Below are 15208 nucleotides of genomic sequence, written 5' to 3'. Positions count from 1 at the left end.
GCTAAAGTAACCATGTGGAAGGCGCCTATCATCAGGGCATGCAATTTTGTCAGATGTCGGCAAACGTAGCAATTAGTGGTCTCAGCGAGAGGCAGATCAAGTCTACTCCAAAGTACTATTTCCTACCAAAGAAGAAAATCGTGGCAAAATATATCTTTTAGGAACTAAGTGAAATTCACATTGAAGCCATTATTAGCCTATATCAAATAGTGAGTATTGCACATGTACTTTAGAAAGGCAACAAGGACAGTTAATGAACAGTCAGCACATCTTTTAGGGATTGCACATTTCCTGCACAAGTTAGGTAGTCAGCATACAGATTTTGAGGACCTAGAATGTACCAAGCCTATTCTAATGCTGGGGATCCAGTGGTAAGTACCAGGAGTACTGAAGGGAAATAAGGATTTGTAAGCTAGTAACCAATATTTGAGGTCTTCTCTGTGCTGGTGCTCTAGTTACTGGGCACTCAGAGTTGGACTGACCTTCATGGACATGCCCATCTGCTGTTCAGAAACCAAGGAGAAGGAATGCTTTGAGATTTCACTAAAACATAGTTCAGGATTTGGGTTGAGGAAAGAATTGTGCTTTTCTCTTTCCAAAGCACTTAGCTAAGTTTCTCTTAGTAGCTTGGGAAGAGACTCAGTGGTCCAACAGGGTGAGTCCAGGGCTAACCTGAGAGTCATTGAAGTGCCATAGCTTCCAAAATGGCCAATGGTAGCTCCAGATAAATCCATTCATGCAAAGAAGAGTGTCAGAGAAAAAAAAAAATCGGGTGGAAACTTGAAAGCAGCCCCTGGCATATTAGAAAAAATGACTACTGGTAAGTTCCTGAATAGACCCCAGTTTCTGAGCCCAGTGAGGAGATTCCCAAAGCTTCATGACTATCGGACTGAAAGGTGGGTCTTGGTGGGGATAAGTGATTGCAAATCCTCCCTAATGCATGCAGAAGAACAGATGTCAAGAGGAGGTCTGGCTGAGGACAGAGAAGTGCATCTTAGGTTGGCTGGCTCATTCCTTCCTTAAGGGTCCTTAGTGGGTGGCAATAGGGAAAGGCAGTAAGAGCAACCATCTGGGTAGGTTTTGACTTCCAGCAGGCTTTTTATTATAAATGTTATTTTTGGAAGAGGCTTCCTGGAGGCATGTCGTCAGCCTCTCTTCTATTGGTGATCTGGTATTCTCTGGAATCCAGAAACCTAAACTAATTCAGGAAGCAGAGACTCCTACCTTGGAACGCTCTATTTCCTTGTCTTCTGGGTGTCAAAGAAATATATACATATATATTTTTGGTCTGGCATTGCCTACTTGGGTGGGGACAATTGGAAACTCTGCTGGCTAGACAGTAGCTCCTTCCATTTTCCCCAAATCTCATATGACTCTTTTCGGGAAAATAGAAATAATTCCTATTTCTATCTTGCTCTTGTATGTTTACTTCCTGTTGGTCTCTTCTTGGTCTTCTATAGGGTGAAGGTGGCAGGAGCTCTGTGTCTTTAATAAAGTTTCTGAGGGCAGAATGGGGTGCCTGAGAATTTTTCGGGGGGATGCTTGGGTTTATCTGGGGGCATCATTGGTGAAATTGGCTCCCATGTCTCTATTTTCTATTCTTTGCCAATGTGTCCTTTGTAACACGGAGCATAGTGCACAGGTTGTTGACATTTGGTGTATCTAGAGTCAAAGTTTTTAACCTGGTGTTCATGGACCTTCAATAGTTTCAATGATGGGCCATAAGGCATTCAAGAGCCTGAAATAATATATAAAATTTTGAGAATGTGTATGCGTCAGATCACTTTTTTGAGGACAGAAGTCATAACTTATATCAGATTTTCAAAGGGGCCTATAACTCAAAATGGCTTTTAAAAATCTCAACTGGGCGCCTGGGTGGCTCAGATGGTTAAGCGTCTGCCTTCGGCTCAGGTCATGATCCCAGGGTCCTGGGATCGAGTCCCGCATTGGGCTCCCTGCTCCTTGGGAGCCTGCTTCTCCCTCTGCTTCTTTCTCTCTCTCTCTCTCCCTCTCTCTCTCTCCCTCTGTCTCTCATGAATAAATAAATAAAATCTTTAAAAAAAATAAAAGTAAAAATCTCAACTGGTATAGATGTTTATCCTGACGATTTTGCTATTCTTCTTCCACAGGGAAACATTCTGGCCTCAAGTCCTACTTGAGAGTCAAATGGGAGATTTCAAATCGCAAAATATCCCTGATTATCCTTTCTCTAATTTGAATAGCATCCAGAATTTCTCTAACTTGGGCAGTTTTGTTTCTTTTCTGAAAACACATTCTGAATTAGAATTACAAGTGACAGACGGTGATAGATGGAGACTTGACAAAGCTTTATCTGATTTCAACATTTTGAACACACACCCTTTGCAAGGTTCCTGCTCAAGCATAAAGCTTGACTTGAAGTTCGTGAGTGTGGGTGGAGCTTTGAAATGCCAGTTGTCATCATAAGCTACCGGCATGAAGTGATAGGCCCAAAAGATACGAGTAAGAACCTCTAAAGACACTCCAAAAACAAAAGAATAAAAGCAACTTTATGAAACGTTGCATCAAAGACCTTCAGTCCATGGCTGGGTCACCTCATCAAGTGAACACAAAATCTCTTTTCCTTTACAGGTTGTTAAGTAGCTACTTGATTTTGCTCTGAGCCTGTGTCCAGAGGGTTCTGTTTGAAGAATGAGTAGCTCTGAATTGATACCCATACAGAATTTGCATTTCTCATGTGAGACTTTAAGAGACTGGAAAGATAAAACCAGGCCTCAATCTTTCTTTTCTAATCTTTGCTCTATTAATAGAGACAGACATTATATATACATAGAGCTGAGAGTAAGGGTTTTGTAGAAAGATCTCACTGAATGGTATTTTCGTAATTGATCCAGTTACTTCAACTGTGCACTCAAACAGCCACGCAGCAGTTCAGGAGCAAAATCATTGGATGTGGTCCTGGTTTGGTAACTCACAGCCTAAGACTCAGGATCACACAGCAACAGCAACAACAGGTAAACTGCTATGTCTTCTGCTTATCCATTGTCCTGAATGCCAAGTTTTTCAGTGTAAGGAGAAGAGCATCCATGATCATGTCGAAGTTTCACACTGATGTCCTGTTCATCCTTAGGGAATTGGGATCTGGTACCATTTTTTTATCAGAGAGGCCTATGGATTTGGGGATACAACTGGATACTCCTCTGTGTTCTACTTGTTTTCCTTTTGGCAGCAGGCACATAGAATCAGAATTAGTTTTCCTTCAGGAGCTTTAATTAGGAGATCCCTTTAGAACAAATCCTCTTGAAAGAAGCCTATTAGAAAATGGGTACTCCTACTTTCTGCTGATCTAATTATCACAGTCAATAATAATAGAGGGAAATACTGACTTATGAATGGAAAGTGTAGGCCTTGTGTACTTGTTTGGACTTCTCAATCCTCAGCTGTAAAGTGGAGGAGTGACCTGTTGTTTTCCATCAGAATCTAGGATGCCTGGATGTTTGACGATTAACTCTAAATCCCTGCAAAGTATTCTGGACTGCGAGCTTATGTGGGAAGAGTTTCCAGGCCTATAACAATGGGAGATTACAGGCATATCTTCATTTATTAACTTTTGTTGATGGAGGATATGGCCATATTTCAAAATAATTGGCCATTCTTTCTGCAGAAGGAGAGTAATAAAAATGGTCCTTAACACTTGCTTAGTCAAATAAAGTATATTTTATTTTAACAAATATTTGTGTAAGGAAAATAGTACTGATGTTATGTTGTGATTTCATATCATGGTGCTAAAGGTCATGCTGGAGGGGGGATGCAGAATAAAGAATATGCTATTTTTAAATGTTAAATTACAATGCTTATCTTCATAGAACAAATATTGTGAAGGAAAAAGTCTTCTTGTCAGTGCTTCATCCTGGGCCATTTCTGGGCTTTCTTGATAGCTGAAAAAAAAGAAATCTAATCACAAATACTTTTGTATTTGGGGATTTAATGATGGCTTCAGCCTCTCTGCTTCAACTTTTTTTTTCAGTTTTTTTAATCCACTATTTAATATTCTTCTGGTGCACATCATGGTGGCAGAAATGGCGGTCTTGGGACGTTTTCAAACCAGGGCTCTTATTTTCTGATCTTATTTGTGAGATCCTTGGGTCACTTCATTTCTGTCCATCTTTCCTGATTGATTACCACCTTTTCAAAATGGACTCAAAATGTCCTGTTCTGCTTTGCAAAATATAGTTTTGGTATAAAAAAGTGACCATGGGTAAAATTGCTGGGGGATCTGGACACTAAATGGGAAAAGGTGAAAAGGCATCTTTTTCTGTCTTCCCCTCCGTGTGGCATTCCTCTGTGTGTTGGGGACTGCTGGGATTATGTGTGTGGGATTGCTGGCAGAAATATCATACCCTAAATCCCTGGAGAATGATATTGGTTGGCCAAGATAGAGTGTGTAAAACACGAAGGGCTAGGACGCTGGAGAGCTTGGTTTCAGAATCATAGACTCTCAGATTTGGAGAGGATCTTCAATAGCCTAGCTCAGTCAACATTTCTAGTCATTTGACCTACACAATTTTCCTGCTAAGTGATCTTTCTGATGGTGGGGAACACAATACTTTATGAAGAAGTTCATCATTGGATAGTCCAGATTATAACCTTTTAAATCCAACATTTGGGAGAATATTTGTTCCCCTTACAATGATCACCACAGGTCCTTGGTTTGGCCTTTTGGGAACACAGACAAAAATTTAATCCCTCTTCTACATTATAGTTTTTCAAAATTCAAAGACTGCTGTCATGCTCTCTGTCATTCAGCCTTTCTGACTGCAGACAAGGCAAGTTCCATCTAGCACAGTTTTTTCCTCTTTAGGATAAGAATCATGAACCAGATGATATTTAAGAACTTTCCATTTCTGACATTCTATGACCTGCAGTATGGGCCTCAAAAATAAAGTGGGACTTCTGCACTTTTTCTGTTTCTTCCCACCATCTATATGAAGTATAGATGACTCTCTTGAGTGGCAAAAGAGTAGAAGCATATACAGTGCTGTTTCTTAGGGACTGATAATTAACCTTCCAACCATCGATTCAATTATGGTTACAACAGCTTTGATGAGCTCTAGTGGTACAACTCCCAAAACAGCAACCAAGAGGAGAGAAGCCCAGGATTGGATTTCATGGTGGTTTCAACCATCAGAGTCCAAGAATCATCTTCACACAACAACGATAATGGCTGGTAATGAGTTATTATTATCTTATTTCATAAGATCTCTTGACAGTTTTCAATAGTTCATTGACCTCAAGGATACTAAGCCTGAAGTCCATTCTAGTTTCACAAATATTTTTGATGATTTTTGAAGGATCATGAGCTCGGAGACCCATGTGTTTGATTTGATAGCATTAATAAGCAGATTTCTTCTTTCTATTCTGTAGAATTGATACAGGCCTGGAGGAGGCTATTAAAAGAGCACTGTGAAAGGAAACCAATCTTTCTTGATGGCAGAACAAAATTTTGGCTCTGAAAGATATTCCAAAGTGACAAAAGTCATTAAAAATTCTTGACTTTCCAAGAGAAAATAAAATAGCATAGCTAGAGATAGAAAAATATAGAAACTTTCCATCAGTGGAACTATTCTTGGGGCAGGCACTGAAAGTAAGAAAAGACCAATGGTCGCTCCAAAAGATAGCATGACTCGCATTCAAAGTATAGGAAACCTCTTTTCAGGAAAGAGACTGCTTCTACAGCAACCATTGAGAAGAGGCAGAGGGTCTCCGTCTTCTTTTTTTCCGATGTGTCCAGAAGGGAAAATGTGAGAATTTCTCAGAATCTTGGCTCCAGTCCACTTTAGTTGACACTTTTGGTTGACTAAGAAATGCCAGGCATGATTTCTCTGTGAACTGACTAACGTCATTATGGCTGGGTGCTGCACTGTTATTGGGATGGTAGCTCAGCTTGTGCTCAGAGCTCCTGTGATGTGATGCTGGAGAAGGTCAACAAATGAATTAACAAATCATGAATACACCCATGGGATTTTAAAAATGACAGACATGTGTTTAGATTGTGAAGGTTTTCTGCAGGTGGCTGACAAAAAAAAAAATAGGCACGTGTGAAACCTTTCCATTCTATTCTTGACACCCTCGCCTTAAGGGCACATGCTTAATAAATTAATAATACGAAAGCATGGGGGGGAGTGTTTATTGGCCTGTTTTTCTTTTGTTTCTCTGGTTGGATTTTGTCCACATTTGCTCTTTTTACTTCTTAAAGAGATTGTTCAGTTGTGAAGGTCACAGCCAAGTGTCTTTAGATCTATGCATTAGCTTTCAGAGACCAGGATCTAAGAATCTGGGGGTACACAAGTCAGATGTCTCATTCTCTTCTTGAAATATTGGGAATTCCATTATACATTCTGTGCCTGATTTTCTTCCTTTGTCAAATGGGTTGCTTGGCATCCAGTTCAGCCACTAACATAAGTCACCACAACAGGTACGGATTCAAATATCATCTCAGCAGGCTGGGAACCAACTGAAGAAAATGAAGATGAAAGAGACAAACACCCCAGTTATTCTGGATCAGGCATTGATGATGATGAAGATTTTATCTCCAGCACCAGTAAGAATAATCAATTACAGTAGAACCATTTATGCAAGGCTTACTGATTAATCTGAGTGATGCCCAATAGTGTCTACCTTGGGAAATAGTTAATGTGGAAAATGAGCATATACCTATGACTGATCACACTTTAGTTATATCTTGGTAAGATAATGAAGGAAGAAAAATGACTTTAAAAAAAAATGGAAGCCAAAATGTTTTTGGAGGAGAAATGGGGAAAATATTTATAAAACTCCTAATGCCTTAGGTTCTTTCTGTTTCGTTTACCTATGTGGTCTGCTGCTGCAGATTCTCCTTGAATTATTGAGCTTTGTCAGACAATAGCATAGTAAAACATTACAACAAGTATTTATTGTGTACCTACTGTGCTTGGTGCTGGGAACACAAAGATGAAAAAAGCCAGAGGTCTTGCCTTCAAACTCTGGTTTATTGAAGCAATAAAATGTGAGCGGGAGGATATTAATTAAAAGTTGTGGATGATTCTACATTGAAGACTTAGATGGCCCTAGAACAGATTAAAGTTGGGAACCAGAATTCAAGAATCATCGTCATCAAAACTTGGTTGAAATCAAGGAAACAAATCTAGTTTTAAAAAATGAGTAGGGCACCAATATAACAGAAAGACATTGAAGGGAAGGACAACGTCAGCTGAGCCTTAATTAAAACAGTGCCAATTATTAAAAACAAATAGCGAAAATACTGCATAATAGTATACAAATTTGTGACAGTTATAAAACTTTGAGAACAGAGATGGCAGTCGCTGAAAAACATCCCTTAAAAAACCTGCAAAGGTCAGTCTAATATTTAGCCAGATGACTGGGATTCCTAGACCTATCTGTAATGATCTGAGATGTTGCTGAACAGAGATGAGAATTCCGAACTGACTCCACCATATCACTCCATCACTCCTGTCCTTAGAGAAGGTGGACCTTTGCAGTGTGACTGTACTCTCTCAGGTCACTGAAGTTCTGACTGTCTTCCTGAAACCTGAGAGGACTGTCCCCAAATGGACAGCACCCAGGAAGGGAGGAGTCCAAAAATACAGCTTGGGCTTTGAGGCATCTGAGTATATGGCATCCATAGCACAATACTCAAGATGAACTAGATGCTTTATATCTAAGCTTTTAAATGGCGTATTTTTTAGCCCAGACACCACTGCAGAGCTTAGTCTATAAAACAAGGAAACTCTTTTTAATAACTTCAGAAGGAAAACCAAATAACCAAGAACACTGGAGCTTTACTGTCACACTGTCTTCTGGGTTCAGGATGTGGTCCCATCTTCCAGGTGGGGCCATGAGTAAAGATGTGGTCTTGATACTTGAGAAACTCAGTTTTCTTGGGCGGCAACCCCAACAGATCAACCTGAAAATAAATTGTGTGATCAAGTTCCCTGGGGGAAAACGTCCCTTGGTGTTTTTCATCTCTGTGGCATACTTTCCAATTTCAGTTCACTTTTCTGCTTGGCACCTGTGCACGTAATTCAGCAGAGTACCTTCTCTCTTCTGTAGGGGTAAAGACAACTGCCGCTTTTTCATGCTTTTTAAGAATGTGGATGATGATTCTAAACCCGACGTGCTTCATTTGTGAAGTCGAGCTGATAGTATTACAGTTCCGAAAAGAATTTTGTGTTAGTTGGGTATCAAAATTAAGTTTGAGAGAATTAGGATGGGTTTGCACGTAATATTTTCACAAGAGCAACCTCTCCCAATTTTGTCATGATCCTTCTGTCAGGTGTGTCTCCTACTCCAGCTCTATCATTTTGGGTGACAGTATCAGGCCTCTGGTGGATGTATGCCTCTCTTATTTTTTTTCCAGGGAGCTGCCGTATTGGTGGTTGGTGACCTATGGTGCTTTTCTACTGAATGTATGAATCTTGTTTTTCTCTCATTGGCTATGAATGGCTTGCTCATAAAATGCTTTGTATTTGATGAGAATACCATAGGTGTTTGCTAAATATTCAGAAATGTACAGCTAAATCATATGGCTGTTACAGGTAGCTGTTCTTTCCTACAATCATCTATAGGAAATCCATGGTTGCTCAGGGTATGCCTTTCCCCACCAAAACTACTAATGAAATAAAGTGATCATATCATCATGGTATAATGTTCAGGTATCTACCTCTTTAGCCTAAGGATCTTGCTCTAACACACTTGCCAGTGATACCAATTCCTTGGGCTTTCAAGCACACAGAGCCATTACAGACTGCATGGATGGGCAAAATCTCTGATGTTCTTCGTTCTCCTCGGTGGAGGGCTGGTGTTTGCAAAGCTGTTCTTCCTTCTGCTGCAGCTCCTTTGGCTGCTTTCTCTGGAAAATCTCATGTTCTGACCCCAGTGTATTCTGTGACAGAATGCAGAGGACACTGAGGTGCTTAACAATATGGCTGAATCAAGCTGAAATCCTCTCTGCTTTCCCTCCATTTCTACTCAACCATCTATATGAGCTGGTATAGATGATTCACTGTGTAGACCAAAGAAGGGAGAGATGTGCAAAACAAGTGGTGAAGGCTCAAGAGCTAACATTTTCCTAATTGCTTCAATCATCATTATCACAGTTCCAACCACACCACGGCTTTTTAACCACCCAAAACAGAACCAGGATTGGACCTCGCGGAGCCCCGGCGAATCGAATCCAGGAATATTACTTCAGACTACTACAAGGATGACTGGTAATGGGTTATGCATACTTCATTAAAAAAAAATTTTTCCCCCTCAAAGTCTATGATGCTGCAAAGGTCAGTCATCAGGACATGCTGGGAAATGTAGTTCATGTCTCATCACAAATTCTTAACTTTCATGAGGATACTCAGTTCGACCTAGGAGTCATTTATCAATCATACCATCTGGGCACAAGATACTTTATGTTGCTTCATTATAAAAATGAACACATTAACATGGTTTATGGTGCTGCCCTTGACAAAGTGATTATAGTAGAACAACAGGTGATCATTAAGAAATTTCCTGCCCATTGATTTTTCTCTTGGGAGAGATGAGTGGAGTCACTCAAAAGTATTGAGCGTAGATGCTCGGAGGTCCTATTTAGGCATGGCACTGTTAAATAGCATGCATTTTAATGGAAGAACACAACACCAAAGGTTGGTTGATAAAAAAGTCACACTGTATATAACCATCATCATGGCAGATGTGGACCAAAGTGGCACCAGTACTAAGGGAGAGGCCTGGCCCCGCGAACCACACTCTCCTCTCATTCACCATGAGCATCATGACGAAGAGGAGGCTCAGCATCCTGCAAGCACAAGTAAGGAGGCTGATGGTCAGCAGTGCTGGTGTCCATGACTTAGTGAAGTCCTTCTGAAGAATAGGGAAGACTTTGTTTAAGACATTAGCCACATCTTCTATTTCTATACAGTCATCTTTTTTATCCACAGAGCATGCAGAGCTGCCAAATCTACACACCAGTTTTAGAAATTGGGAGAAAAATGCTAACTGGTCAGCTTGCCCAAAAGGTCAAAATGGTGGAAAGGTTAAAATGTTTTTAAAAGATCTGAGATATGTTTGTTTTTTGTGTTAGAGATTCCTCGAGGTTCCATTTGGGTGATTTGTGTATGTTTATGGAAATGTGTGAGGAAGCTGTATCTTTTGGTGCTGAGCAGTGGGTCCTGGAAAGAGAGCTTGACAAGTGTGATCTTTGGAATCCTTCTCTTCTGTGAAGATCTCTGATGAATCAGTTTCTTTTTTTACATTCTGTACCTCACTGCATTGTAGAAAGGCATCCCTTGTATTCTTTGGAGGAAGGTCAGTAGCTCATAGAGACTATATCTGAATTTCTGTGACTGTTTTTTTTCTGCTTTTAAGCCCAGAGTAACTTGGGGAAGACTTTGATGCTGTTATTTCTACTTATGTGCCAACATCTCAGGTTTTCCAAAACAATCTCAAGTCTCACTACTGGTCTGTGAGGCTAGGACAAAAAAAAAAAGTAAGAAGTATATACTCTTCTTCTTTCATCTCTCTCTTGGCGATATGCCTATCATGTTTGGAATAAAAGAAGCTTTAATTTAGGGTAACACCTTGTAGCATCTTTAAAACTATGGTTCAACTATTATTCTGTTAGCCTTGGATACTCCTAAAGCAAGAATGTAAGAAGCAGCCACTTAGAAACCAAAGGGAGACGTGAGAGTTTGAGGGATGCCTTCAGACAACAAAAGAACATTTCAGACATCAACTAGGACATAGGTTTTAAGTCCTGGGCATTGTACCGAATACGCCCAACAGGCCTGCATCTCATTACTTCTCCCAGTAGATTTTATTTTTGTGTGAGGACTCTGGGCATAGTTAACAGGAGTCTTCTGATAGAAGAAGGCCATGAGAAGCAGAAGTCTCTTCAGAATGGGATTCCGTACCAATCCCCTTTGGAACCTAAAAGTGTATCTTAGAATTTAAGGCCGTTTGTACTTAAAAAGGAGCCAGCTACATGAGAGGCTTGGAATTAATGAGCCCATTGTCAGAAGGTGGTGTGTGGGTGGGGGGGCATCATTCCTGGAGGGTAGTTGAAAAGCCAGATGTGACAGAACCTCACGGAGGCCGCTACAACAATTCTCTTATCAGTACTTGCAAACATAAAGAGATTCTGGTTGGTGACCTCTGGGCTTTATCAAAGAACATTACAACTCCTAGAAGAGAGTCAACTTTCTTATTTTACAACGGAAATCCTATACTCTGCTAATCCGTATGTTGAAAACATCAAAGGTTACTGGGTATTTAAAGGATCGTTACGTTTATAAAAACAGTGTTGTGTATGCCCATGCGTGCATTTCTGTCTCTTTTTTTTTTTCCTTTCTTTTCTAAAAAATTTTGAAGAAGCAGTTTATGTTTGGGTTCATTTCCCCTTTTTTGTAATTAGGCTTATAGTTTTTCTAACTTCATTATTTGTCAGGAAGTAGTGATTTAGTCAGTGGGAGGTAAAACTGAAGATTTGGGACTTTTTCCTCCCTCTGGATAACCACTTAACCCCAGGAATGTTTTGGCCAGTGCAAGGGTAAAATGAGGACACAAGTTTTATTTTTTAAAGATTTTTCTTATTATCAAATCACACATATCTTCTTCTAAAGTTATGAAATACAACCCAGTTTTACCAGTTGCAAAATATACTTTGGCTTGGCAAGTTTATAGGCTCTCATTGAACTAAAAATTTGCTATTAGTTGCTATAAATGAAAATGACACTGACTTTCTGATTTTCCCAAAGGTACCCTGATACAGTTTTATTCCATTCATTTTATTCTTTTTGAAACTGGACAATTACAACACCGAGGGGTTGACATTTTTAGCTCATCACACGTTCCTATTGTTTATATAATGCCAAACACTGGCTAGAATAGTTTTCTTCCATTGACTTAATTTTGTTAAAAAGTAATTTTGGCAATTTTGGATGCCACGTAGACATAACCTCGTAATGTGCCAGTCATTGTCAACATCTTTCATGCTGGGCAAATCCACTGCTGGTGCATTTCCAGTGCATGCGATCGTGGATTATGTGACCACCATTTGAGAAGGCCTCCCACCATGCTGGTTTTGTCATCAATTGGTATATATAATACAGTCCTCCCCCCAAATCACAGCAGCAAAGAGGTTAATTCTTTGAACACACAATTCTTTCAGACAAGGATATATGAGGCCATAGAGTATGGTAAACTAAGAATCTAAGAATCAGACTGGGAATTCATAGACTGTGGTCCAGTCCTAACTTTGTGCCAATCTGAGCAAAACTACTTTAGGTCCCAGTTTTCCTATCCGAAAGATTGAAGAATTGGGCCACTGATTTCTAATATCTCTTTCAGAATATCAATAATCTCTCTCCTTGCTGCTTTCCTTTTCTACCTTTTCTCCCATGTGTATATGGCCTTAAAGTATTAAGATATGTGTTGGTAAGGAAGTTGGACAATCATGGTTCACAATTGACATTCTTCTCACAGCTCAGGCAATCCTTAGTAGTACAATGGAAGAAACAGCTACTGAGAAAGAGCAGTGGGTTGAGAATGGATGGCCTGGGAAATATCCCCAAACACCAAAAGAAGACTCTCATTCAACAGCAGGGACAGCTGGTAATGGATTGTTTAACAAGCAAACTTGGGTGGAAGCTTCCTCTTGGGTTAAATGCTGAGCATTGAGGACACGGAACAGAAAGACATTGAAGGAATTGTCACAAGATATTAAGTTTCCTTAATAAATTATGATGTGGCCAACACAGAGCCAACCCTTAGATGCTCATAACAAATCACGAAAACAGGAATGATATAGCATACAAAGGAGACACAGAGAATGTGTCTCTTGCCTGTCTCACTTTCAGATCTAGTTTTGGGCATCCCCCAGTGAGATTGCAGCAGAGACTCTGATCTGACCAAATACTCCCTCTTGTTTTATAAAGGAATCTACAGCATGGCTTTATGAAATACTGGGCACATTAGAAAGCATTTGGTCAGAATCCTAATGTTGGAAGAAATGGAGCCAGATAGTTAAAAAATACCTGCGTGATGTCATTTAGCCCTTTGGTCATGTCTATTTGGAGATTTCTCTTTGGATGATTGGTGCTTTTTTTCTTACATTTACAAAAACACACTTTCTCTATTCTTGAGTTGTGGGATTGTGGAACTTGGACTCGAGTTCTGTCATCTCTAAGTGATGCCAGATAACTTCAGCTCTGCAAACTGCTGTGCATGATTCTTTTGTCCGTGTGGCAGAAACACGGAAATGCATCCTGTCTTGTAAAAGAATGTGAATTCCGTATTCTCACTTGGTATCAGAATAGTCCCCTGTTTCCATTTGCAACATAGAAGACAATGCAGAATGTCCTTTGGGTGTGTGGCAGCTTCTGAATGCCTACCTGCCAGAGCAGTGGATTCAGTGACTGGCTGCGTGGTGTGATTAGTGCTAAAGGGCTACTACTGGAATCTTCTCTACCTATATATATCCACTGGCTCAGAATGATGCAAAAGCAAAAGTGTTGAATTCTTATATGTCCCTTGAGCTGTGAATCCCATTGTTAGAAGGTAATGCTTCTAATGGATTCCATTCATGCTTTTGAGATGAATGGCACTTATTTCAGGTTTATCTTGTGGGAAGCCTGATTCCTTCTCTAAATCACTGCCAGCCCAATGTGCATTTCACCGGGATGTGGTTGTCTCGGAATGACATCATGTGCTTAGATACTTCCTCCTTTAGGGGATGGTGGCCACATGGTGTGTAGTTCAAGAACCACTTCTTTATCTTCACATGATGACTATAACTCATCCTTTATTCATGCAGGGGTCATTAATGCTTTTGTGGCCTCTACTTCCCATGCTGATTGCTAAGTAAATGAGCATGAACAAACCCATACCTGCTAAAACATTCTGTGTTTACACATCTTCTTGGCCCTCTCTACCAGGAAGATGCTTTCATTGTCTTGTCTAGAGAATAAAGTCTTTTTAAAAGTATCAGTGTATGTATCCCTGGCCAGATGTCAACTAACACTTTGACATTTGCTTGAACTACATGGTCACAACAGCCCCAGCCCAAGAAGGCCATCCAGACCAAAGAATGACAACGCAGAGCCAAGAGGACAGCTCCTGGACTTATTTCTTTGACCCAATCTCACATCCAATGGGACGAGATCATCAAACAGAAAGATGGATGGGTAATAGCCTCTGAGCTTTTTTTATATATTCTGTTTTTGACAGCCACCCAATGGCTATTTACTTAGAAATGTGCCCTTGATTTTAGACTGCTTCTTAAGGCACCTGAAGTTTCTTTAGAAATTAGTTTTCTAAGTAGGGGTGATATGGACATTCATCTGAATATGAAATCCTGGGCTGAGACTGAAGAATTCAGCCAAAGGGGTAAAGAAGAATTAGTCCTAAGATGGTGGGAGTGGAAGTTATTTTCTCTGAAGAAGGAGCAATCTCAAGGTTTCTTTTCCACCTACTTTTAAGTACAGGGTTTTAAAAAGAGTGAAGTGACTGAATTCAGTTACTATTGTCACTGTAGACCCAAAAATATAACTTGTCTTTGGGAGAGAAACCTTAGAGGTAAAAAATTGGTGAGTACTCATTTTAAACAAGTAACTAAAAAGCTCAGAGAACGTTATTCACTCTTGCCACATTGAGAGAGAAATACAGTACCCAGTGACAGGATTTAGACCACTCTTTGCCCTCAATAAATGTTTGCAAATTTAATGAATGGACAACTTTTATACAGGATGGAATCCTTGTTTTCTTAAATACCCATTCTTACTTACCTATTAGCAATTAAAAACAGAAATGAAAGAGTAAAAAAGATACTAGCTGTAGTTCTGCAAGAATGGAAGATTGTGATTCTATCTGACCAATTTTTATATTCAAAAGGAATTCTTTATCAGAGAGAATCTGTAGGAGTTGGCAGCAGGTGGTGTCATCCCTTTTCTCAGTCTTTACTAAGGTGAAGAATCCATGCTCCTTACTCTATCCATGAATTGAGTTACTCAAGTTGTTTTTTTTTTTTAATTATTCAACAAGGTGTCTTGATGGCACAAATGTCACATTCCAAAAAGGGAGATAAACCAAAAGAGTCAATAGAAGGACGTGAATTTTCAGTCATAGCATTGAATATATTATCTGGATCCAAACTGCCAAGGGTATGCATAACATAAACTGTATT

General features: G+C 39.8%; 1 protein-coding gene across 7 annotated transcripts in view; it reads left to right on the top strand.

The window, feature by feature from the left end:
• CD44 (CD44 molecule (IN blood group)) overlaps positions 1-15208 on the top strand; it is an 86114-nt gene that overhangs the window by 48166 nt on the left and 22740 nt on the right. For 3 of the 7 annotated variants that reach the window (XM_028087691.2, XM_088018172.1, XM_088018173.1), the window contains exons 6-8: positions 9135-9248; positions 9722-9838; positions 14082-14210. The exons of 1 other annotated variant lie outside the window; for it this stretch is intronic. In XM_028087691.2, the coding sequence (XP_027943492.1) occupies positions 9135-9248; positions 9722-9838; positions 14082-14210 (360 nt within the window). Of the gene's footprint in view, positions 1-2873; positions 2994-6454; positions 6581-9134; positions 9249-9721; positions 9839-12510; positions 12640-14081; positions 14211-15208 lie in introns of all 7 variants that reach the window. 3 more of the 7 variants (XM_088018174.1, XM_088018171.1, XM_028087693.2) reach the window with 3 other exon arrangements.

This window comes from Eumetopias jubatus, unplaced genomic scaffold (genome assembly GCF_037043125.1).
Source record: "Eumetopias jubatus isolate StellerSeaLion01/CBP00866 unplaced genomic scaffold, mEumJub1_p1.0 scaffold_13, whole genome shotgun sequence".
NCBI classification, from domain to species: domain Eukaryota; kingdom Metazoa; phylum Chordata; class Mammalia; order Carnivora; family Otariidae; genus Eumetopias; species Eumetopias jubatus.
Note: the sequence above shows the minus strand (reverse complement) of the source record. Positions and strands in the feature narration are given on the sequence as shown.